General features: G+C 43.3%; 2 protein-coding genes across 9 annotated transcripts in view; one reads left to right on the forward strand and one right to left on the reverse strand.

Moving 5' to 3' along the window:
* The window catches only part of ART5 (ADP-ribosyltransferase 5), a 44,511-nt gene extending 27,167 nt beyond the window's left edge, over positions 1 to 17,344 (forward strand). Inside the window, exon 5 of one of the 3 annotated variants that reach the window (XR_010338363.1) lies at positions 17,083 to 17,344. Coding sequence is in view for 1 of the 3 variants with exons in the window: in XM_012456862.3 (XP_012312285.1) it covers positions 17,083 to 17,111 (29 nt within the window). In the remaining 2 variants the exon portion in view is untranslated. The remainder of the gene's footprint in view (positions 1 to 17,082) is intronic. The other 2 variants (XR_001108131.2, XM_012456862.3) reach the window with 2 other exon arrangements.
* The window catches only part of XNDC1N (XRCC1 N-terminal domain containing 1, N-terminal like), a 28,083-nt gene that overhangs the window by 4,747 nt on the left and 715 nt on the right, over positions 1 to 22,621 (reverse strand). For 3 of the 6 annotated variants that reach the window (XM_064364649.1, XM_064364652.1, NM_001374476.1), the window contains 7 exon segments: positions 19,354 to 19,544; positions 17,121 to 17,274; positions 13,574 to 13,715; positions 12,006 to 12,161; positions 10,464 to 10,642; positions 1,620 to 1,705; positions 1,221 to 1,393 (listed from right to left, as the gene is read on the reverse strand). In XM_064364649.1, the coding sequence (XP_064220719.1) occupies positions 1,221 to 1,393; positions 1,620 to 1,705; positions 10,464 to 10,642; positions 12,006 to 12,161; positions 13,574 to 13,715; positions 17,121 to 17,165 (781 nt within the window). In that variant the 5' untranslated portion in view covers positions 17,166 to 17,274; positions 19,354 to 19,544. 6 annotated transcript variants of the gene reach the window in all.

Consider the following 22,621-nt stretch of genomic DNA (forward strand, 5'->3'; position numbering starts at 1 on the left):
CCCAGCTAAGCCATGCCTGGATTTCTAACCAACACAAGGGTGAGATAATAAATGTTGTTTTAAGCCACTACATTTCAAGGCAAATTTGTTATACAATAAGAGATAACAAATATCTCCTATTTTTGCAATGAAATAATATACTCATTATTTCGATAATTTTGTTTAGTCCTTTGAAATAACAAATAAACCTTTTCCTCTTCTAATGTTTTCCCAAAGAAACAATGAACCATCCTGTTTTCTTTTTCTTTTTTTTGAGACAGAGTCTCGCTGTGTCGCCCAGGCTGGAGTGCAGTGGCGTGATCTCGGCTCACTGCAACCTTTGCCCCATCCCTGCCGCCCCCGCCTGGTTCAAATGATTCTCCTACCTCAGCCTCACGAGTAGCTGGGACTATAGGCATGTGCCACCATGCCTGGCTAGTTTTTTTTTTTTTTTTGTATTTTTAGTAGAGATGGGGTTTCACCATGTTGTCCAGGCTGGTCTTGGTCTTGAACTCCTGACCTCGTGATCCCCCTGCCTTGGGTTCCCAAAGTGCTGGGATTATAGGCATGAGCCACTGCACCTGCCCCATCCTGTTTTCTTAACTTTTCAGCTAGAACTCTACTGGCTTTTCTCTTTCTTGTTGTCTAGAATAGTAAAGAACAAGAACTTTGGGGTTCAAATCCTGTCTCTGCCACTTACTAGCTGTGTGACCAGAAAATTTAACCTTTCTGAATGTCAGATTCTTTTGTAAAATGAGGATAACAGTGTCTACTTCATAAGTTGGTTGTGAACATTAACTAAGTTAGTGAAAGCTCCCAGCAATATATCTGATGTGAAGCAGAACTAGATTGTTTTTTAATCTTTTCTTTCTCAGTGATAAAACTATTCCCCTGCCTTATTTCTCCAATAAACTCCATACACCACCACCATGACTTACTTGTCTTTCTGAGATGATCACAGAACATTAATACTGTAAGAGGCCTAAATACTAGTTGGTCTGATTCTTTCACTTTGAAGATGAGGGAAACTGAAGCCAAAAGAGAAAAGGATTCCTGATTCCTAGGCCAGTGCTCTTTCAAATACTATTCAATATTTGATTTCTCTTCTGGTAACAAGACACCAACAATTATCTTTCCTACCACATGAAGTCCCACTTGTGAGCCATCCCTGTAGAGCAATGGTAGATTCAAGGAGGAAGGACATTGCTAGGGACAGGAAGGAACAGGTCATGTGCACTCACCTGCCCTGCCTGGATGACTGGGACCTGGTTCTGCATGGCTGTTCTTTGGGCTTGCCACACTGGCTGGAGGTACCCTGCGGGCAGCAGAAAGCACCATGTGGGCTGAACGGCCCAGAGTCCCTGGCTGCAGCTGTGTTAGGATATTCCTGAGGTCTGAAATTTCCTTGGTGTCCCTGTAGGGAAACAGAGAGTACTTGGTTCCACTTGGAACATAGATCCCATTCTGCTCACTCAAGTCAGTGGTATGTATTTAAGCAAGATAGGGTTAGGCCCAGAGTATGTGATAAATTTGGTGAATCCAGGCTGGGCTTGGTGCTTGTTAGTGACCTGATAGCCTTTTTTTTTTAGGATAAAGATCTGAGAGGTGGCTTGGAGACTTCCACTCTGTCAGGTACATACGCATGGGGATGTGGGAAGAATGTCCTCCGGATGGAAGGATTAGCTAGCCAGGGGCTAGGACCAGACTCCTGAGCATCAGAAGAACCCTGAGGAAAAAAAAAAATGGAGAGATATGAAATACCAAGATTCACCACCAGGGGACACTGCTACCTAGTGCCGGGGCCTACTCAAACTATCAAACTTAAATGATTGAACTTTTGGAGATGTTTATTTCATTATTTCCTTCTAAATATTATTTAATAATATTGTTTAGTTTTCAGTATGATTCATTTTGTGAACAATTTTGCTAAACTGTAACTAAAAACCTACCAATTTTATCCACAATTTCTAGCTATCTATGAAGAGATTTGTGTGTATGCATGGAGGCATATAGATAGCGTGTCTCTAGCATTAACCACTGTATCTAACTATCACAGGGATTTTATAACCTTCTTGCTCCAGAAATGTCTATGTGCAATCATCTCCCAAGATAATTTCTGCATATCTTATTTATATTGTAGCATGCTGGTTTCTTAATTCTTTGTCAAAATTCAATTTATCTGTGATTACACCCCTACTTTTTTAAAAAGAGATGGGGTCTCAGCCCAGGTACAGTGGCTTATGCCTGTAATCCCAGCACTCTGGGAGGCCAAGGTGGGAGGATTGCTTGAGCCCAGAAGTTTGAGACCAGCCTGAGCAACATAGTAAGGCCCTGTCTATACAAAAAAAAAAAAATTAGCCAGGCATGGTAGTGCATGCCTGTGGTCCTAGCTACTTGGGAGGCTGAGGTGCTGAGGTGGGAGGACTGCTTGGAATTCAGAAGCCAAGGCTGCAGTGAGCTGTGAACTGCACCACTGTATTCCAGCCCAGGTGACAGAGCAAGACCCTGTCTCAAAAAAAAAAAAAAAAAAGAAGAAAAAAAGATGGGGTCTTGCTCTACTCAGGCTGGGGTGCAGTGGCAGGATCATGGCTCACTGTAGCCTTGAACTCTGGGGCTCAAGCAATCCTCTCACCTCAGCCTCTGGAGCAACAGGCTTATACCACCATGCCCAGCTAATTAAAAAAAATTTTTTGTAGAGACAAGGTCTCACTATGTTGCCCAGGCTGGTCTCAAACTCCTGGGCTCAAGCGATTCTCCCTCTTTGGCCTCTCGAAGCACTGAGATTACAGGCATGTACCATTGCACCTAGCCCCTAACTATTATTATTATTATATATATATTTTTTGAGACAGAGTCACACCCTGCCATTTAGGATGGAGTGCAGTGGATCACTGCAACCTCTGCTTCCCAGGTTCAAGCAATTCTCATGGCTCAGCCTCCTGAGTAGCTAGGATTACAGGCGTGTGCCACCGCACCCAGCTAATTTTTGTATTTTTAGTAGAGGCAGGGTTTTGCCATGTTGGCCAGGCTGGTCTTGAATTCCCAGCCTCAAGTGATCTGCCTGCCTCGGCTTCCCAAAGTGCTGGGAATATAGGTGTGAGCCACCACACCTGACCCCCTGATTCCTTTTTTATTTATTGAAATTTCCTTTTTCCCCTTACCTTAAAATTTTTTTTCTTTAATTTTCAACTCTGATTCTTCTATCACAGGTTATTTTAAAGGTAAATGTCTCTCTTGTAATGCATGACTTTGGCTTCATGCTACAGGCTTGAGTAGTATTTTCATTCTCATTAACTCTTTAATATTTTCTAATTGCCATTACAATCTTTTCTTGGACCTAGCAATAATCTTGAAATATTTTGTTTAATTGTCCAGGTTTTTCACTTTTTCTTTACCTTGTCTCATGAATGTTACAGTGAATGCTACTAGAAAGGGTAACTAGATGGGTGTGTAGAGACAGTTTATTTAATCTTAACTCTAAATGAGATTATCAGGAAATTGTTAGGAAATGATTATTAGCTTCTGAGCAAAGGTTAGGTGAAATCAAGTGGCCTGGGTTCGAATCCACTCCAACACTTATTTGGCAGTGTGACCAGGGGTCACCCCACTAAATTTCTCTGTGCTGTTTTTCTTACTGGAAAACTGGTGATCATAATAACCCTATTTCACAGACTTAAAAGCCCTGTTTTGCTTTCACTATAACCTATCAGTTAGAATGACTCATAGAAAAAAAGGTCTATGACGTTTTAGGCATCCTAAATTATAAAGCTGAGTGCCGTGAATCTGTAATCCCAGCTTACATGTAGCATCTGTCTCTTGTTGAAATATTTCAGGACCTTCCTTCCCTACAGTTTCATGAGGTACCTGCATGTATGTTTCACCCTGCTGTTGATGTTCAGTGCCCTTCTGACACGGCTCTGCAGTTGCTGACTCCCTTCTACTTCCATTCCACCATGGTCCTAGAAGTGCAGAGCAATGTAATATAGATGGCCAAAATGGAGAAGAACTCTGGGAAACTTTTATTTACCCTAAAACTGGGGTGAACATATGTACTAGTTTGCCTGGAACAGTCCTACTTTATATCTGTTGTCTTGGTACAATAATAATAATTATTATTTTTTGAGACAGGGCCTAACTCTGTCACTCAGGTTGGAGTGTAGTGGCATGATCACAAATCACTGCAACCTTGATATCCTGGGCTCAAGTGATCCTCCTACCTCAGCCTCCTAAGTATCTGTGATGACAGGCGTGGGCCACCATGCCTGGCTAATTTTTAATTTTTATGTTTTTCAGATAGGGTCTCACTCTGTCGCCTAGGCTGGAGAGCAATGGCACAATCACAGCTTACTGCAGCCTTGAATTCCCAGGCTCAAGTGATCCCGCCACGTCAGACTCCTGAGTAGCTGGGACTATAGGCACATACCACCATTCCTAATTTTTTTTTTTTTGTAGAGATGGGGTTTTGCCATATTCCCCAGGCTGGTCTCAAACTCCTGGGCTCAAGCGATCCATTCACCTTGGCCTCCCAAAGTGTTGGGATTACAGGCATGAGTCACTGTACCTAATTTTTAATTTTTTTGTAGAGGCTGGGTGTGGTGGTACACACCTGTAACACGAGCACATTGAGAGGCTGAGACAAGAGGACTGCTGGAGCCCAGGAGTTTGAGACCAGCCTGGGTAACATGGTGAGATCTTGGTCTCTATAAAAAATAGAGGCAGAGGTTGCAGTGAGCTGAAATCATGCCACTGCACTCCAGCCTGGGCAGCAGAGTGAGACTTCATCTAAAATAATAATAATTATTATTATTTGGGTGTGGTAGTGTACACTTGTAGCTTCAGCTACTGGGAGGCTGAGGCAGGAGGATTGCCTGAACCCAGGAGGTGGAGGCTGTGGTAAGCCTTGATCATGCCACTGCACTCCAGCCTGGATGACAGAGCAAGCCCCTGTCTCATAAATAAATAATAAATTAGAATTTTTTTGTGGAGACAGCATCTCACTATGTTGCCCAAGCTGGTCTCAAATTTCTGGACTAAAATGATCCTCCCACTTTGGTGTCCACAAGTGCTAGAATTAAAGGCATGAGCCACTGTGCCTGGCCTTAGTATAATTATTAATAGCACTCTCCTTTGCCCTTAAAGTGTCCTGGTTTGGATGATAAATTTTATGGTGACTCTATCTACAAAACCCCTCTAAAAGGTCACTTATATAATGAACATTTACACTAAAAGGCTACTTTGCTCTGGGCAATGTTCTAGGTGCCAGGTATGCATTACAGAACGAGACAGACAGGTTTCTAATCTCACGGAGCTTCCATTTTATTGACTAGGCAGGATCACAGAGATCTAGCTCCACTCATGTCAGCTCCTAACATTGCAATAGTGGAACCTGGTAAAGCACACTGAATTGCCGCCATCAGTACTTTTACATTTTTTTACCCCTTTCCACAATGGAAGAGTAGTTTCAGACCAAACCTGACTTTGTTTTAGCTCTTTGGATCACTTCTAAAACTGCATGACAAAAGCATCTCCTCCTGTTCTTTCTGCTCTGACTTCATTTTCTCTTCCCAATTCTGCCTCTTCGTTTTCTCAGGAACCTCAAAAGGAGTGACTCCTGTGAAGTTTGCTCAAGTGAACTGGGATTCTAGTGGTTGTGACAGGTTTAAAACTTCTAAGAAATGTATTGTGTGTGCAAGAGGCAGAGTGTGTAGTGTAGGCAGAGTGTAGTGACAGGAGACCTAGTCCTTGTGCTGCTCTGACTCACTGTATGACTTTGAACATATAGAACTGTTTTCCTATCTGAGATGGAAAATGAGATGGTAGGGGCTGGATGATCTCTAAAATTCCATGACTCTAGCTTTGTATGATGAAGCACTCATTTTTTAGGAATGAAATATGATGGAGGGTACTAGTTTAGACAGATGAACAAGTATAACAAGAAAGCAAGAGGAAAGGAGTCAGAACAGGCTTAAGAAGAAAACAACAGAAGCCTGGTTGAGCAAATCAAAGTAAACTGATATAACCTCAGGGCTAGAAATCCATATATCTTATCTTAGGAATACAGGTGTACCTCATTTTATTGTGCTTCATAGATACTGTGTGGTTAAAAAAAAAAAGGATGGTTTGTGGCAACGCTGTAAGTCTGTGAACACCGTTTTGCCAACAGTATGTGCTCACTTCGTGTTGCTGTGTCACATTTTGGTAATTCTCACATTTTCAAACCTTCTCATTATTATTACATCTGTTATGGTGATCTGTGATCAGCGATCTTTAATGTTACTATTGTAACTGTTTTGGGGGTGCCATGAATTGTGCTCACATAAGATACTAAACTTTTTTTTTTTTTTTTGAGAGGCAGTCTTGCTCTGTCGCCAGGCTAGAGTGCAATGGCGCAATCTTGGCTCACTGCAACCGCCGTCTCCCAGGTTCAAGTGATTCTTCTGTCTCAGCCTCCCAAGTAGCTGGGACTACAGGTGTGCACTACCATGCCCAGATAATTTTTGTATTTTTAGTAGAAATGGAATTTCACCATGTTGGCCAGGATGATCTCAAACTCCTGACCTCATGATCTGTCCACCTCGGCCTCCAAAAGTGCTGGGATTAAAGATGTGAGCCACCGTGCCTGGCAAACTTTTTTTTTTTTTTTTTTGAGGCAGTGTATCGCTCTGTTACCCAGGCATGAATGCAGTGGCACTAATCATATCTCACTGCAGCCTCAAACTCCTGGGCTCAGGTGATCCTCCTGCCTCAGTCCCAAGTAGCTGGGACTACAGATGTGTGCTACCATGCCTGGTTAATTTTTTTTTTTTTTTTAAGAGATGCGGTCTTGCTATGTTGCCCAGGCTGGTCTTAAACACCTGACCTCAAGTGATGCTCCCATCTCAGCCTTACAGGTATAAGACACTGTGCCTAGCCTAAGGCGGCAAACTTAGTCAATAAATATTGTATGTGTTCTGAGTGTTCCACTGACTGGTCATTCTCCTGTCTCTCTCCCTCTCTTCAGGCCTCCCTACTCCCTGAGATACAACAACATTGAAATTAGACCATTTAATAATCCTACAATGGCCTCTAAGTATTCAAATGAAGTGGAGAGTGGCATGTCTCTCACTTCGTGGTTGCAGGGAGCAGACGAAAGTTCTGTCCATGTAATCCAAGCACTTTGGAGGCCAAGGTGGGCAGATCACCTGAGGTCGGAAGTTCAAGACCAGCCTGACCAATATGGTGAAACCCCGTTTTAAAAAAAAAAAAAAAAATAGAAAGTTCTGTCCAGGGGCCAGGAAGAATGGTCCACATCAATCTGTAGGAAAGCACAGCCACAGAGAGAAGGATAAGAGGGATGAGATGACTGCCTTAGTAAGAAAGGCATGGCAAAGGCCAATGTAGGCTAAAGCTGGCTTCCTGTGGGAAACAGCCAAGTGGTAAATGCAAAGAGAAAGTTTTGTTTTGTTTTGTTTTAAGACAGGGTCTCACTGTCACCCAGGCTAGAGTGCAGTGGCTCAATCTCAGCTCACTGCAACCTCCACCTCCCAGGCTCAAGTGATCCTCCCACCTCAGCCTCCCAAGTAGCTGGGACTACAGGCACATGCCACCACACTTGGGTAATTTTTGTATTATTACTATTATTTTTGGAGATGGAGTCTTGCTCTGTCACCCAAGCTGGAGTGCAGTGGCGCAATTTTGGCTCACTGTAACCTCCACCTCCCGGGTTCAAGCACTTCTCCTGCCTCAGCCTCCCGAGTAGCTGGGACTACAGGTGCACACCACTACACCTGGCTAATTTTTTGTATTCTAGTAGAGACAAGGTTTCACAGTATTGCTGAGGCTGGTTTCGAACTCCTGACCTCAGGCAATCCACCCGCCTTGGCCTCCCAAAGTGCTAGGATTACAGACATGAACCACCACGCCTGGCCAATTTTTGTATTTTTTTTGTAGAGATGGGGTTTTGTCATGTTGCCCAGGCTGGTCTTGAATTCTTGGGCTCAAGGAATCTGCCTGCCTTGACCTCCCACAGCGCTAGGATAACATAAGGGAGCCACCATGCCCAGCTGAAAAAATTCTTGAAGGAAATTAAAAGTGCTACTCTAATGAACACATGAATGATAAGAAAGCAAAACAGCCTTATTGCTGCCATGGAGAAAGTTTTAGCAGGATAGGTAGATCAAATCAGCCACGATATACACTTAACCAAAGCCTAATCTACAGCAAGGCCCTAACTCTCTTCAATTCTATGAAGGCTGAGAGAGGTGAGGAAGCTGAAGAGAAGTCTACAGCTAGCAGCGGTTGGTTCATGAAGCTGTCTTTCCGTAACATTAAAGTGCAAGGTGAAGCAGCAAGTGCTGATGGAGAAGCTACAGCAAATTATCCAGAAGATCTCACTAAGATCACTGATGAAGGTGTCTGCACTAAACAACAGATTTTCAGTGTAGATGAAACTGCCTTCTATTGAAAGAAGATGCCACCTAGGACTTTCATAGCTAGAGAAGAGAAGTCAATGCCTGGCTTCAAAACTTGAAAGGACAAGCTAACTCTCTCCTTAGGGTTAATGCAGCTGGTGACTTTAAGTTGAAGCCAATGCTCTTTTACCATTCTAAAAGTCCCAGGGCCCTTAAGAATTATGCTGAATCTATTCTGCCTGTGCTCTATAAATGGAACAACAAAGTCTCGATGACAGCACATCTGTTTACAGCATGGTTTCCTGAGTATTTTAAACCCACAGTTGAAAGCTAATACTCAGAAAGATTCCTTTTCAAAACATTTCTGCTCACTGGTAATGTACCTAGTCAGCCAAGAGCTCTGATGGAGATGTACAAGGAGCTTAATGTTGTTTTCATGCCTACTAATATAACATCCATTTTGCAGCCCATGTATCAAGGAGTAATTCAACTTTCAAGCATTACTATTTAATAAATATATTCTGTAAGGGTATAGCTGCCATAGATAGTGATTCCTCTGATGGATCTAGGAAAGTAAATGAAAACCTTCTGGAAATAATTTACCAACTTGGATGCCACTAAGAATACTGGTGATTCACAGGAGGAGGTCAAAATATCAATATTAACATAAGTTGGGATGAAGTTGATTCCAACTCTCCTGGTGGGCTTTCAAGACTTCAGCGGAGGAAGTAAGAGAACTAGGCTGGGCGCAGTGGCTCATGCCCACAATCCCAGCACTTTAGGGGGCTGAGGTGGGTGGATCACTTGAGGCCAGGAATTTGAGACCAGCCTGGCCAACATGGTGAAACCCCATCTCTACTAAAATACAAAAAATGAGCTGGGTGTGGTGGTACGCACCTGTAATTCCAGCTACTTGGGAGGCTGAGATGGGAGAACTGCTTGAACCCAGGAGGCAGAGGTTGCAGTGAGCCGAGATTGTGCCATTGCACTCCAGCCCTGAGCAACAGAGCGAGACTCTGTCTTGGAAAAAAAAAAGAAATAGTAAGAGAACTAAAATAGAAATAGAACATGAGGATGTGACAGAATTACTGCAATCTCAAGATAAAACCTGAACAGATGAGGAGTTGCTTCTTATAGATGAGCAAAGTGGCTTCTTGAGATGAAATCTACTCCTGGTGAAGATGCTGTGAACATCATTGAAATGATAAAAAAAAGATTTAGAATATTACATAAATTTAGTTGATAAAGCAGTGGCTGTGTTTGGGAGAACTGACTCAAATTTTTAAAGAAGTTCTGCTGTGGCTAAAATGCTATCAAATGGCATCAATGCTACAGAGAACTCTTTCATGAAAGGAAGAGTAGACTGAGGTGGCAAACTTCATTGTCTTATTTTACAAAATTGCCACAGCCAGCCCAACCCTCAGCAGTCACCACCCTGATCTGTCAGCAGCTATCAACACTGAGGCAAGATTCTCCACCAGCAAAAAGATCATGACTCGCTGAAGGTTCAGATAATTGTTGGCTTATATACACTGAAAAACCAAAGACTGTGTGTGACTTGTTTTATTGCCATGATCTGGAACCAAATCTGGAACATCTCCAAGGTGTGTCTGTACACGTGTGTTGTACAGGGAGAAAAGCAGGGGAACAAATGGAACTGCAAAGCACACATGTAAAGATATAACTTTGTGAGGGAATAATGACAGAGAAACTACACGGGAGCTTTGGGACTTTCAGTGTTCAAAGGAAAAGTCTGATAAAAGCTACAGTCACCCAATAACTTAGAAAGAAAGTATGAAGTGAAGTTTGGATCCAAGAATAATTTGTTTAGGCTAAAGAGCAAATGGTCCAGAAGCTTTGTGTATGCTGTATCCAAGGCTTACTCACTTGCATATGCCACCTGTGAGAGAGGGAAGGAGAGTTCGCTCCTACCTGTAAGAAAGGGTATCAAGCCCACTGATGCTTGTATTTGTGTGTGTGTGTGTGTGTGTGTGTGTGTGTGTATCTCTATGCCTCAAACAAGCACCAGCTTCTTAACCAGAAACCTGAAAAGGAAGGGAAAACATTAAATCCTCACTCCACCATCATACATACCTGGTTCAGCACAGAGCTCACAAGGGCTGAGGGACCCCCTACAGGGTCATCTAAGGAGTTCAGAGAAGAACGCACCCGTAGAAAGGCCAGGCCAAAGGACTGATGACGTGTGAAGGGTTGGGAGCAGGTCAGGCGAAGTCGATCCCATGACTCTCTCGAGGCTGGAGCCAGGAAGTCAACTCAAGGAAAAAAGAGAAAGAAAATTGGAGGAATGGAAATGCATAAATGGGAGAGAAAGAGGAAGAAAAGGTCAATACTAAGGAAAGGAGCTATAGAGAGTAAACTCCAATAAAAGGAAGAAGGAGGTCATCAGTAAATGTCCCCTTAGGCTTGGGTGCTCAGGGTATGGTAATGCCAAGCAGACCAGTCAGGGCCTTCTCATATCCAGTCCCTTGCCTTCCCACCATCACTCCTCTGTCACAGTTCCACACTATTCCCAGCATGAATTCTATACCTCTCCAGGGACCTCATCAATATCTCATTTTAAGAAGAAGTTATCTGTAGAGTAGGGGCCCAGTGGATTAGCTGAGATATATATTGACCTTCTTTGGATCATAAGACCTCAACCTCTCTCACACCACCACGTGCTTCACATGCTCACGGTATCACACTCCGATATCACAAACCCTGAACATCTTTAGTTCCTAACACTGTCCAGTCAGTACCTCGATTCCTCCAAATCATATGCCCCTCCAATGTCACTCTTCCTTTACAACATTACAAATACTTCCAACTTAAAAATGGACAAATCCTTATGAAACTGTACATCCCTAGAGGCTGGGAATCAGATCTTATGTTTCTTCTGTAGTGCCTAGTGAACAGAGATTTGTATAAACAGAATTCAGTAAACATTATATGCTACATAACTATAACCACTATGTAGCCTTCCATTACTTATATCAACATCTATCCTACATCCACACTTATACACACAAAAACATATTATTATTATTATTATTTTGAGACAGTTTCCCTCTTGTCACCCAGGCTGGGGTGCAATGAATGGCATGATCTTGGCTCACTGCAACCTCTGCCTCCCAGGTTGAAGCAATTCTCCTGCCTCAGCCTCCTGAATAGCTGGGATTACAGGTGCCCACCACCACGTCTGGCTAATTTTTGTATTTTTAGTAGAGATGGGGTTTCACCATGTTGGCCAGGCTGGTCTCGAACTCCTGACCTCAGATGATCCACCTGCCCTGGTCTCCCAAAGTGCTAGGATTACAGGTGTGAGCCACCATGCCCAACCACAAAAACATATTAATCAATAAGTGTGTGTGTTCTATATATTGGGCCCTACCGAATCACATGTATAAATATAAATAGTTCATAAATCTCCATCTTCTCAGCTAGCACACATCCTTACCATACAGATCTCACAAACAAGCACACCATTCCTTACACACTTTGCCAACAGATGTAATTAAGCCCCTGCACAGGTTCCCTCCCACAGTCTACAACCTAATAGCACCCACAGCTCTTTAGTACTGCATCTCTGTTTCTCATAAAGACCACCCCGCTCTTCTCTGCTTTTGCCCTCTTTACCATCTTTAAACATGCGGACCCCGGAGCGGTTCTTCCCCTGCTTTGAATCAGTTAGAGACATTAGCATGGTTGCAGGGAGCAGGGTGACAAAAGGTCTGTCCAGGGGCCAGGAAGAACGGCCCACATCAATTTGCAGGAATGCACAGCCACAGTTACCTGGGGACAAAAGGTTGAGAGAAGGATAAGAGGGATGAGACGACTAAAGACAAAGGAATAGGGTGGAAGGAGGACATTCCTCTACTTTATAGCTACTTGAAAGCCAGAAAGGTTCAGCGATGTGTGGAGTCCCACAGGGAATCATTGACTGTAGTGGAATGAGACTGCAGTCCACTAAATACCAATGTCACACATTTACCATGTTCCTCCCAGCCAAAAACCTTCCCCTGATTAAAGAGATTTGTTGCTTCTCTGTCCTCTGGCCCTGGTGGACAGCACTCAATTCTGTCTCTCTTAATTCCTTTCTAGGGAGCCTGACATCTCTCTGTCCTGATAAAACTGAGACCAGTGGACTTGACAGTTCTAGATTCCAGAGAATTCTAAGGTCAATCTTCTCAATCCATAAACTCCTTTTTAGCTTTCTCAGATTACCTTGCACAGGTCATCTCTCTAGCATCCTCCTGATACTGATATGTACAGGTGTATGCAGGTTTTATTTGTTGGGATTTATTATTTATTTATTTATGAGACAGAGTCTTGCTCTGTTGCCAGGTGCCAGGCTGGAGTGCAGTGGTGCGATCTCGGCTCACTGCAACCTCTGCCTCCCCGGTTCAAGCAATTCTCCTGCCTCAGCCTCCCGAGTAGCTGGGACTACAGGCATGTGCCACCATGCCCAGCTAATTTTTGCATTTTATTAGAGATGGGGTTTCACTATGTTGGCCAGGATGGTCTCGATCTCTTGACCTTGTGATCCACCCACCTTGGCCTCCCAAAGTGCTGGGATTAAAGGCGTGAGCCACCGCACCCGGTCCTATTTTTATTTTTTGAGACAGGGTCTCACTGTTACCCAGGCTGGAGTGTGGTGGCGTCATCACAGCTCACTGCAGCCTTGACCTCCCGGGCTCAGGTGATCCTCCTACCTCAGGCTCTCATGTAGCTAGGACTACAGGCGTGTACCACCAAAGCTGGCCAATTTTTGCATTTTTGGTAGAGACAGGATTTTGCCATGTTGCCCAAGCTAATCTCAAACTCCTGGGCTCAAGGAATCCTCCCAACTTGGCCTCCCAAAGTGTTGGGATTACAGGCGTGAGCCACTGTGCCCGGTCGGGATTTATAATTATGCCAGTGTCCTAAGGTTTTACCCAGACCACTCAGATCAAAGCATGATAGTTATGTTGCATAATTCAAGGAGCACCATTCACATTGTATTCCACGTGAATAGAGAGCCCTTGGAGTTCGCCACACAGATCTACTCCAAGGGCAAGGGCCACATTTCCTTTTGACACCCAGGCAAAACTTATTCCATAAATGCTGCTCAGCTGGAATGAACTGAGACATGTTAGTGGAGTGGTTAGAGGGGAATATCACTCCTGTGTTCTTCCTCAGAGGTTCCTAGGCCACAGAGAACTCACCCACATCAATGTAGCCAATGGGCACTGCCCTCTCCAGCTGTAGTTCCACTTTCAGTTGCCCACTCTTGTCCTGAGGGCAGCTGAGCCAAGGTCTCCTTGGACTGTCTGGGTTTAGCAAGTTCTCTACAGGATATTTGGGATCCTAAGTAAGAGAGGAGGAGAAAATCAGGAATCTCACTGAGCTCAAGGGAAAAAGGATGCCCACAAATGAGGGATCCCTACAATCTCAAACCTTCCCAGTCATCCTAACATGATAGAAAAGGCACTAGATGGGAGACCATAGGAATACTGTTATCATGTGCCAAGCGGTTTACAGATACCATTTGCCTCCATCCCATTTACCAGATGACCTCATTTAATCTTTGTAACAATTCTTAGGTGGTTATATTACTACTTCCAAGTTAACAGATCAATGTTGAAGCTTAGAGAGGTTCAGAAACTTACTGAAGGCCACAGGCTAAATAACCAAGCAAAACAGAATTCCCAGGTTTCTAAAAGCAGAGCTCTTAATCACCATGTTATACTATTTCATTTATAAGATGTTTTCAAGGACATTTATTTATCTTTATAGTTATCCTGTGAGATAAGAAAGTCAAAGATTTTTATTCTAAGTTTATAAATTATACTTAGATATAAAGTGATTAATAAAGTCTAATTAGTGATCTTGAGTTATAAATTCGGAGTTCTAACCTAAAGTCAGATATTTTTTGGTTGAGAGATCTTGAGTAAACAACTTTCCCTCTCTGGGTCTAAATTTCTTTCTTTCTGTAATCCCAGTTATTTGAGAGGCTAAGGCAGAAGAATCACTTGAACCTGGGAGGTAGAGGTTGCAGTCAGCTGAGATTGTGCCACTGCACTGCAGCCTGGATGACAGAGTGAGACCCTGTCTCAAAAATAAAATTTAAAAAAAATTCTTTCTTTTTTTTTTTTTTTAGAGACAGGGTCTTGCCCAGGCTGGAGTGCAGTGATACAATCATGGCTCACTGCAGCCTCGAATCCCTGGGAGGATCACTTGAGTGATCCTCCTACCTCAGCCTCCCGAGTAACTGGGACGACAGGTGTGTGCCACCATACCTAGCTAATTTTTATTTTTGTTTTTAATTGAGATAGGGTCTTGCTCATTGCCCAGGGTACAGTGCAGTGGCACAATCACAGCTCAATGCAGCCTTAACTTCCCAGGGTCAGGATACTCCCACCTCAGTCCCCTGAAGAGCTGGGACTACAGGTGCATGCCAGCACACCAGGCTAATTTTTGTATATTTTGTAGAGATGGGGCTTCACCATGTTTCCCAGGCTGGTCTTGAACTACTGGGCTCAAGCAATCTGTCCGCCTCAGCCTCCCAAAGTACTGGGATTAAAGGTGTGAGCCATTAGACCTAGCTAATTTTTAAATTTTTTTTTTTTTTTTTTTTTTGAGATGGAGTTTCGCTCTTGTTACCCAGGCTGGAGTGCAATGGCGTGATCTTGGCTCACTGCAACCTCCGCCTCCTGGGTTCAGGCAATTCTCCTGTCTCAGCCTCCTGAGTAGCTAGGATTACAGGCATGCGCCACCATGCCCAGCTAATTTTTTATATTTTTAATAGAGACGGGGTTTCACCATGTTTACCAGGATGGTCTCGATCTCTTGACCTTGTGATCCACCCGCCTCAGCCTCCCAAAGTGCTGGGATTACAGGCGTGAGCCACCGCGCCTGGCCCATTTTTAAATTTTTTGTAGAGATGAGGTCTTTCGATATTGCTCAGGCTGGTTTCCAACCCCTGGCCTCAAGCTATCCTCCCACCTCAGCCTCCCAAAGTGTTGGGATTACAGGTATGAGCCCTGTAATATAAAAGTCTTCATCCATAAGTAAAAGAGGGAGACCAGACTCATGGTTTTCAACCTTGTTTTTGTGTTAGCAATAAAACCCTTTTAACTGAAATCTTACACTGATGTGTGTGTGTGTGTGTGCATTTTTTTTTTGATAAATAAAAGGAGAGCTCTGGTTAAATCACAGGTGGGGAGGACTAGAGACATACGTGTCCCCCTCTCCCTTTCAACTCGCCAAAGTGGGTCTGTACAGAGTACAGCTGAAAACCACAGAGTTTGAAATTAGCTAATGTTCTCTAGCATTTTATAAGGCTAAGAGTCTATGAAGTGGCCAGGCGCAGTGGCTCATGCCTATAATCTCAGCATTTTGGGAGGTTGAGGTGGGCGGATCACGAGGTCAGGACTTCAAGATCAGCCTACCCAACACAGTGAAACCCCATCTCTACTAAAAATACAAAAATTAGCTGGGCATGGTGGCGCACACCTGTAGTCCCAGCTACTTGGGAGGCTGAGGCAAGAGAATCGCTTGAAACTGGGAGGCGGAGGTTGCAGTGAGTTGAGATCGTGCCACTGCACTCCACCCTGGGCAACAGAGCGAGACTCTATCTCAAAAAAAGAGTCTATGAAGCAAATTGTTTAGCCTGACCATGCAGGTAAGGAGGATAAGCAAAATATTAATTTATTTTACTTAGAATAGGGGTTAATATATTAGTTCCTAAAGATCCTCTAAGGGTCTTTCTTTTTCTTTTTTTGATACAGGGTTTTGCTCTGTTGCCCAGGCTAGAGTGCAGTGGCACAGTCATGGCTCACGGTTAGCCCTTACCTCCTAGGCTCAAAGCAATTCTCCCACCTTGGCTTCCTAAGTAGCTGAGACCACAGGCACATGCTATCACACAGGGCTAATTCTTTATTTTTCGTAGAAATGGGGTCTCCCTGTGTTGCTCAGGCTGACCTTGAACTCTAGACTCAAGAGATCCTCCTGCCTTAGGCTCCCAAAGTGTGGAATTACAGGCATGAATCACCTGTGCCTGGTCTAAGGATCTCCCTGAAATGTGTGGGGAATGTTTTTGACAGTCACAATGATTAGGAAACTTGGGGGCAAGGGATGCTAAATATCCCATCATGCAAATGAAATTGCTACAAAATACAGACTTATGCCCCTAAATGCCAATGGCACCCCTTGAGAAAGACCAGGGTAACAGAAGGGGAAGAGGGGGAGTAGGAGTAAATAGAGCAGTGACAGAAGAGGAAAAGGTAGGAAGTCCCTAAGAATCACATCAGATCAGGCCTGGACTCAGGGCCTAGGATCTAGCTCTAATTGGGATATTGTAGAACTTTTAGGAAGGAGGCTGAGATCACACTTGATGGTGGTGGTGATAACCTCACAGGTCTGGGATTACCTCAAGTGTCCTGCCCTGTTCTCAATGATAGAATGATCAAACTCCCCTTCTGAGGATCCTGCTGCAGTTTCTGGGCCTGCAGCTTTGCCAGTGCCCTTCAAACTGGGTGGAGTCCTGAGGGTGCTGCTTTCTGTACTTTCCACTTCTGAGAACACTTCTTTTCACTTCCTGTACTTCTATGGGAACAACCTGAGGACAAGAGCTGTTTCTTCTCTTAGACTCTGAACTCATAATGTCTCTTCTATTAGATTGAGAGTTTTCTGAAACTGGAACCAAGACTCCTATTTTTTTCACTCCTTTCAGTTATCAAGAAAACAAATCATGCCTGCTGATTAAGATACCTGAGAAGAAAATGATACCACGTGGCTGATCTTCACAGGAGCCATGGTGGGCCCAGCACGGTGTCAAGTACAAGCAAAAACACTTTCTCCCAAGATTTCTTCTGTCACTGACTATGTGTGAGCTTCCAGAAAAGCAAGAATCCTCACATTACTCCTGAAATAGAGAACAGAAGAAAAATAAAATAGCCATGGCTATGATAACAGGAGTTATTTGCAGCAGTCAGTCCATTTCTGATGACCCACATGGGCCTGGTGGGAGTGGTGGGAGGGAGTAGGTTTAGATCAGCTGATGAGGCTCCAAAAAACATGAAATAACTCAAATGCAACCAGAAGGCAACACAGCAGCAAGTACAAAATAATATATTAAGATGTTAATGTTGGATTTATATATAGGTGAGCTCTCATGGGCATGAATTGTGCCTTAAATTGTACACCTTTATATCACTAGAGTCTAGTGCATAGTAAAAATAGGCAACAAATGTTCAACTAAATATATGATACAACTTTTTTTCTTCTTCTCCTAAAATGAATCTTCCTAAATTTAGCTTTTCATGAAGTTATTCCTCTACTAGACATCTTGAATGACTTGCTGCTTTATGCAAAACCCTTGCTAAGCTGGGTGTGGTAGCCTGTGCCTGTAATCCTAGCGACTCAGGAGAGTGAGGCAGGAAGATCACTTGAGCCCAGGAGTTGGAGGGTGCAGTGAGCCATGACGGTGCCACTGCATTCCAGCCTGGGTGATAGATTGAGACCCTAACTCTAAAAAAAAAAAAAAAGTTCTCGTGAGTATTTGTACTTCGTGTTTTGCTAAACATTTTTTCTAAGTTTAAATATGCAAAAACACACATATTAGTATAATACACTCATGTATCCATCACCTTGCTTCAACAATTCCTTGGTGAGAGGAGTTTTAAAGTTGTCTGAGTGTCTTTAGAGAATCTCTCTTCAGATATTTATCCTTGTCCATTTTATTCATGTTTATTACCCATCTGGCTCCTGAAAATATGAGTCCGTGACTCTTGGCCATAATGGTCTTTTTGCTTACTCTTCCCACCAAAAATTTTTTTCCCTTTTCTCCAAGATTTTGCTCATGCCATTGCCTCTGCTTGGAATGTTCTTTCTTCTTCCCACTTAGCAAATCTAATGCATCTTTGGTGCTCAAATGTTATCTCTCCTCTGCTTAAACAGCTCAGGGTGACAACTCCATCCTGTCAATTCTCACTTAGTCTTTAACAGAGTGCCTCATATGGGTATATGTCTTCTTTTGTCTCTTGACAAACTGTAAGCTCTTGGAGGATAGGTTTCATGTCTGATTCATTTCTGTGTGCCAATATAAAAGGGAGAATATAGTTCCTGATTTGCAAATGTCTGTTGAATGAATGACCATAAAAATTGTGCTCCAAAGGGCTCACAGTCATAAAACATTCAAAATGGGGTAGATTGCAGCAACAGCAGTAACAAACTCTTAGTGAATGCCATCTGAACGTCCAGCACTCCTCACAGGCCATAGCCCGTACAGTACTAAGGCTTCAAAGACAGAAGAATGAAGGATGAGTCCTGAGTCTCTTCCCTAGGGCTTAGATTAATTAGGGCTCACTGTTCCTGCTATAGGAACTCACTGGGAACACAAAAATCTTTCCTTATCTCTGTTAGATTTTGGAGATATAAAAATAAGTAAGGCATAGTCTCTGTTTTGAAGAAACTCACAGTATATTTTTGTGATTTGATGTGAAAAACTCCACCATCTCTCATCATCAATAAACACTCGGACCAGGCACGGTAGCTCATGCCTGTAATCCCAGCACATTGGGAGGCCAAGGAGGGTGGATATTTTAAGCCTAGGAGTTCAAGATTAGCTTGGGCAATATGGTCAAATCCCGTCTCTACAAAAAAAAAAACCCCAAAATTAGCCAGATGTGGTGGCATGTGCCTGGAGTCTGAGCTACTCAGGAGACTGAGGCAGGATTGCTTGAGCTTGGGAAGCAGAGGTTGCAGTGAGCTGAGATCGCACCATTGCACTCCAGCCTGGGAGGCAGTGAAACCCTGTCTCAAAAATAAATAAATACATAAATAAATAAACACTTTTGGCTTGGCAATTCTGAAGCTGTCAATCTTGGATATCTCATTCAGTTAGTATTTTGGTGAGTATCTAGTAGGTACCAGGCACTGTACTAGATGCTAGATACACAGTGGTGAATAAGACATATACAATGTTTTTCATGAAGATTATCACCTGTCAAACTGCTTGTAGTTCTCACAAGATTAAGTTCTTTCAGAATGCCTTCCCTTATAAAAACTGTTGTTGCCATTTTCTGGTAATTGCTTTTTTACCCTGTGTGCCTCCGCACTAAGTAGTGAGCTCTTTAAGGATGTGGATTTTTGTCATGTTCATGATCTCCCACACTTCAGAGCAGCATCATGGTTCTGTCAGAAACAATAAAGTAATAAGTTATGTTCAGGAAATTGGTTGACAATGTGAAGCAAAATAAAAGTAGATCCCTACCTCACAGCATATTTAAAAAATTATACCTAGACTGGGTGAGGTGGCTCACACCTGTAATCCTAGCACTCTGGGATGCTGAGGTGGGTGGATCAGTTGAGGTCAGGAGTTCGAGACCAGTCTGGCCAAAATGGTCGGTAGAAACCCTGTCTCTACTCAAAATACAAAAATTAGCTGGGCGTGGTGGCACATGCCAGTAATCCCAGCTACCGGGGAGGCTGAGGCAGGATAACTGCTTGAACTTGGGAGGCGAAGGTTGCAGTGAGCCAAGATCACCCCTCTGCACTCTAGCCTGGGTGACAGATTGAGACTCTGTCTCAAAAAATAAAATGAAATAAAAATAATTAATTATACCTAAAAGGCTGGGCACAGTGGCTTACGCCTGTAATCTCAGTACTCTGGGAGGCAGAGGCTCAGGAGGATTGCTTGAACCCAGGAGTTCAAGACCAGCAACATAGGGGGACCCCATCTCTACAAAATATTTAAAAAAAATTTGCCAGGTGTGGTGGCACATGCCTATAGTCCCAGCTACTCAGAAGGCTGAGGTGGAAGATTTGCTTGAGCCTGGGAGATGGAAGCTGCAGTGAGCAGTGATCACACCATTGCACTCCAGCCTGGGTGACAGAGTGAGACCCTGTCTCAAAAAATATCTGTATTCCCAAATGGATCAAAGACAGAAATATGAAAAACAGTAAGAAGGCACAAACCAGGTTAAAATACAAATGCTTAACAAAAAGATCTTTGCAACACATGTAAACTTGGACAGTATGTAGAAAATACATATTTTTTAAAATGATAAATCAGTAAGGGAAAGCAATCTGACAGAAACTGGGGAGAAAATATAAACAGACAACTCACATAAGATGAAATCCGAATGGCTAAAAACCCGTGTAAAAAAATCTTCAACCTGCCACGCTATAAGGAAATTACAAATACAATTTCTTACCTCTAGGACTGGCAAAAACTTGAAAGTCTGATAATATAAATGACTGGCTACAATGTGGGGAAATGGGTCCCCCTCATAAACGCATTCAGCACATCTCAATTCTGACTAGCCACATTTCAAGAATATAATAGGCACATCTGGCTAGTAGCTAATTTATTTGTATGTGTACAAAAAGATATACAGTGTTTCTAAATGCAAAAATTATAAAACTCTAATGTCCATCAATTGAGGATCGAATAAATGAAATTTTATAAAACCACACAATACAGCACTACACAACAGTTAAAAGGATGAATTAGACATAAACATATGTAAACATGAACAGGCTTCAAAAATATTATGGCCAGGCACTGTGGCTCATACCTGTAATCCCAGCACTTTAGGAAGCCAAGGCAGGTGAATTGCTTGAGCCCAGGAGTTCAAGACCAGCCTGGGCAACATGGTGAAAACCCATCTCCATTTATAAAATTTAAAAAATATATAGTGTGAAATAATTAAGTTACATAATGATACACAGAAAATAGCACTTAATAACAAGGGCACGGTTGCTCAAGCCTGTAATTCCAGCACTTTGGGAGGTGGAGGAGGGCAGATCGCTGGACCTCAGGAGTTTGAGGCCAGTCTGGCCAACCTGGTGAAAACCCCTCTCTACAAAAACACACAAAAATTAGCTGGGCATGGTGGCACACAGCTGTGGTCCCAGCTACTCAGGAGGTTGAGGCTGCAGTGAGCCAAGATCTTGCCACTGCACTCCAGCCTGGGGAACAGAGCCAGATCCTGTATCATTCAGGCCAGGCACAGTGGCTCAGCCTGTAATCCCAGCACTTTGGGAGGTGGAGGCTCACCTGAGGTCAGGCTAACATGGTGAAACCCCATCTCTACTAAAAATACAAAAATTATCCGAGCATGGTGGTTCGCGCCCATAGTACCAGCTACTCGGGAGGCTGAGACATGAGAATCGATTAAACCTGGGAGGAGGCTGCAGCGAGCCCAGGTTGCATCACTGCACTCCAGCCCTGATGACAAAGCGAGACACCGTCTCAAAGAAAACAAAAAGCACTCAAATTAAAAAGCAAAATGAAACACAATACAATACTATATAGTCATGGATATGCACAATTTTTAAAAAGGGATTGGAGAACACACAGCTAATTCTAATTCATAATAGTTGCTTCTGGAGAGGATGAGAGGGTAATGCGCTTGAGAGTAGAAAAATGCAAGTAAGTGTAACTTTTTTTTTTTTTTTCTGAGGCAGAGTCTTGCTGTGTCGCCCAGGCTGGAGTGCAGTGGCCTGAACTAGGCTCAGTGCAGCCTCCGCCTCCCGGGTTCGAGCCATTCTCCTGCCTCAGCTTCCCAAGTAGCTGGGATTACAGGTGCCTGCCACCATGCCTAATTAAAATTTTTTTTTGTATTTTTAGTAGAGACAGGATTTCGCTATGTTGGCCAGGCTGCTCTTGAACTCCTGATTTTGTGATCCGTCTGCCTTGGCCTCCCAAAGTGCTGGGATTACAGGCGTGAGCCACCGTGCCCGGCCAAACTTAACTTTCATTGTATTGTCTAGCTTTTAAAAAGTGAGTATGTGGGCCGGGCGCGGTGGCTCAAGCCTGTAATCCCAGCACTTTGGGAGGCCGAGGCGGGTGGATCACGAGGTCAAGAGATCAAGACCATCCTGGTCAACACGGTGAAACCCCGTCTCTACTAATACAAAAAAAATTAGCTGAGCATGGTGACACGTGCCTGTAATCCCAGCTACTCAGGAGGCTGAGGCGGGAGAATTGCCTGAACCCAGGAGGTGGAGGTTGCGGTGAGCCGAGATCGCGCCATTGCACTCCAGCCTGGGTAACAAGAGCGAAACTCCGTCTCAAAAAAAAAAAAAAAAAAAAAAAAAAAAAGTGAGTATGCAAACACATCATAATGTCAATAGTCAATTAAGGTGATGGGTGTACAGTATTTATAATATTCTCCGTATTAAGTTTTGCAAAATAAAAATAATTATTTTTAAGTAAATGAGATGCCAGTAGATGATGTAAACAATACCCTGTAATTTCCTGTTGG

The sequence above is a fragment of the Aotus nancymaae genome, unplaced genomic scaffold (assembly GCF_030222135.1).
Source record: "Aotus nancymaae isolate 86718 unplaced genomic scaffold, 86718_ANA_hifiasm-v0.15.2.pri h1tg000059l, whole genome shotgun sequence".
Taxonomy (NCBI): Eukaryota; Metazoa; Chordata; class Mammalia; order Primates; family Aotidae; genus Aotus; species Aotus nancymaae.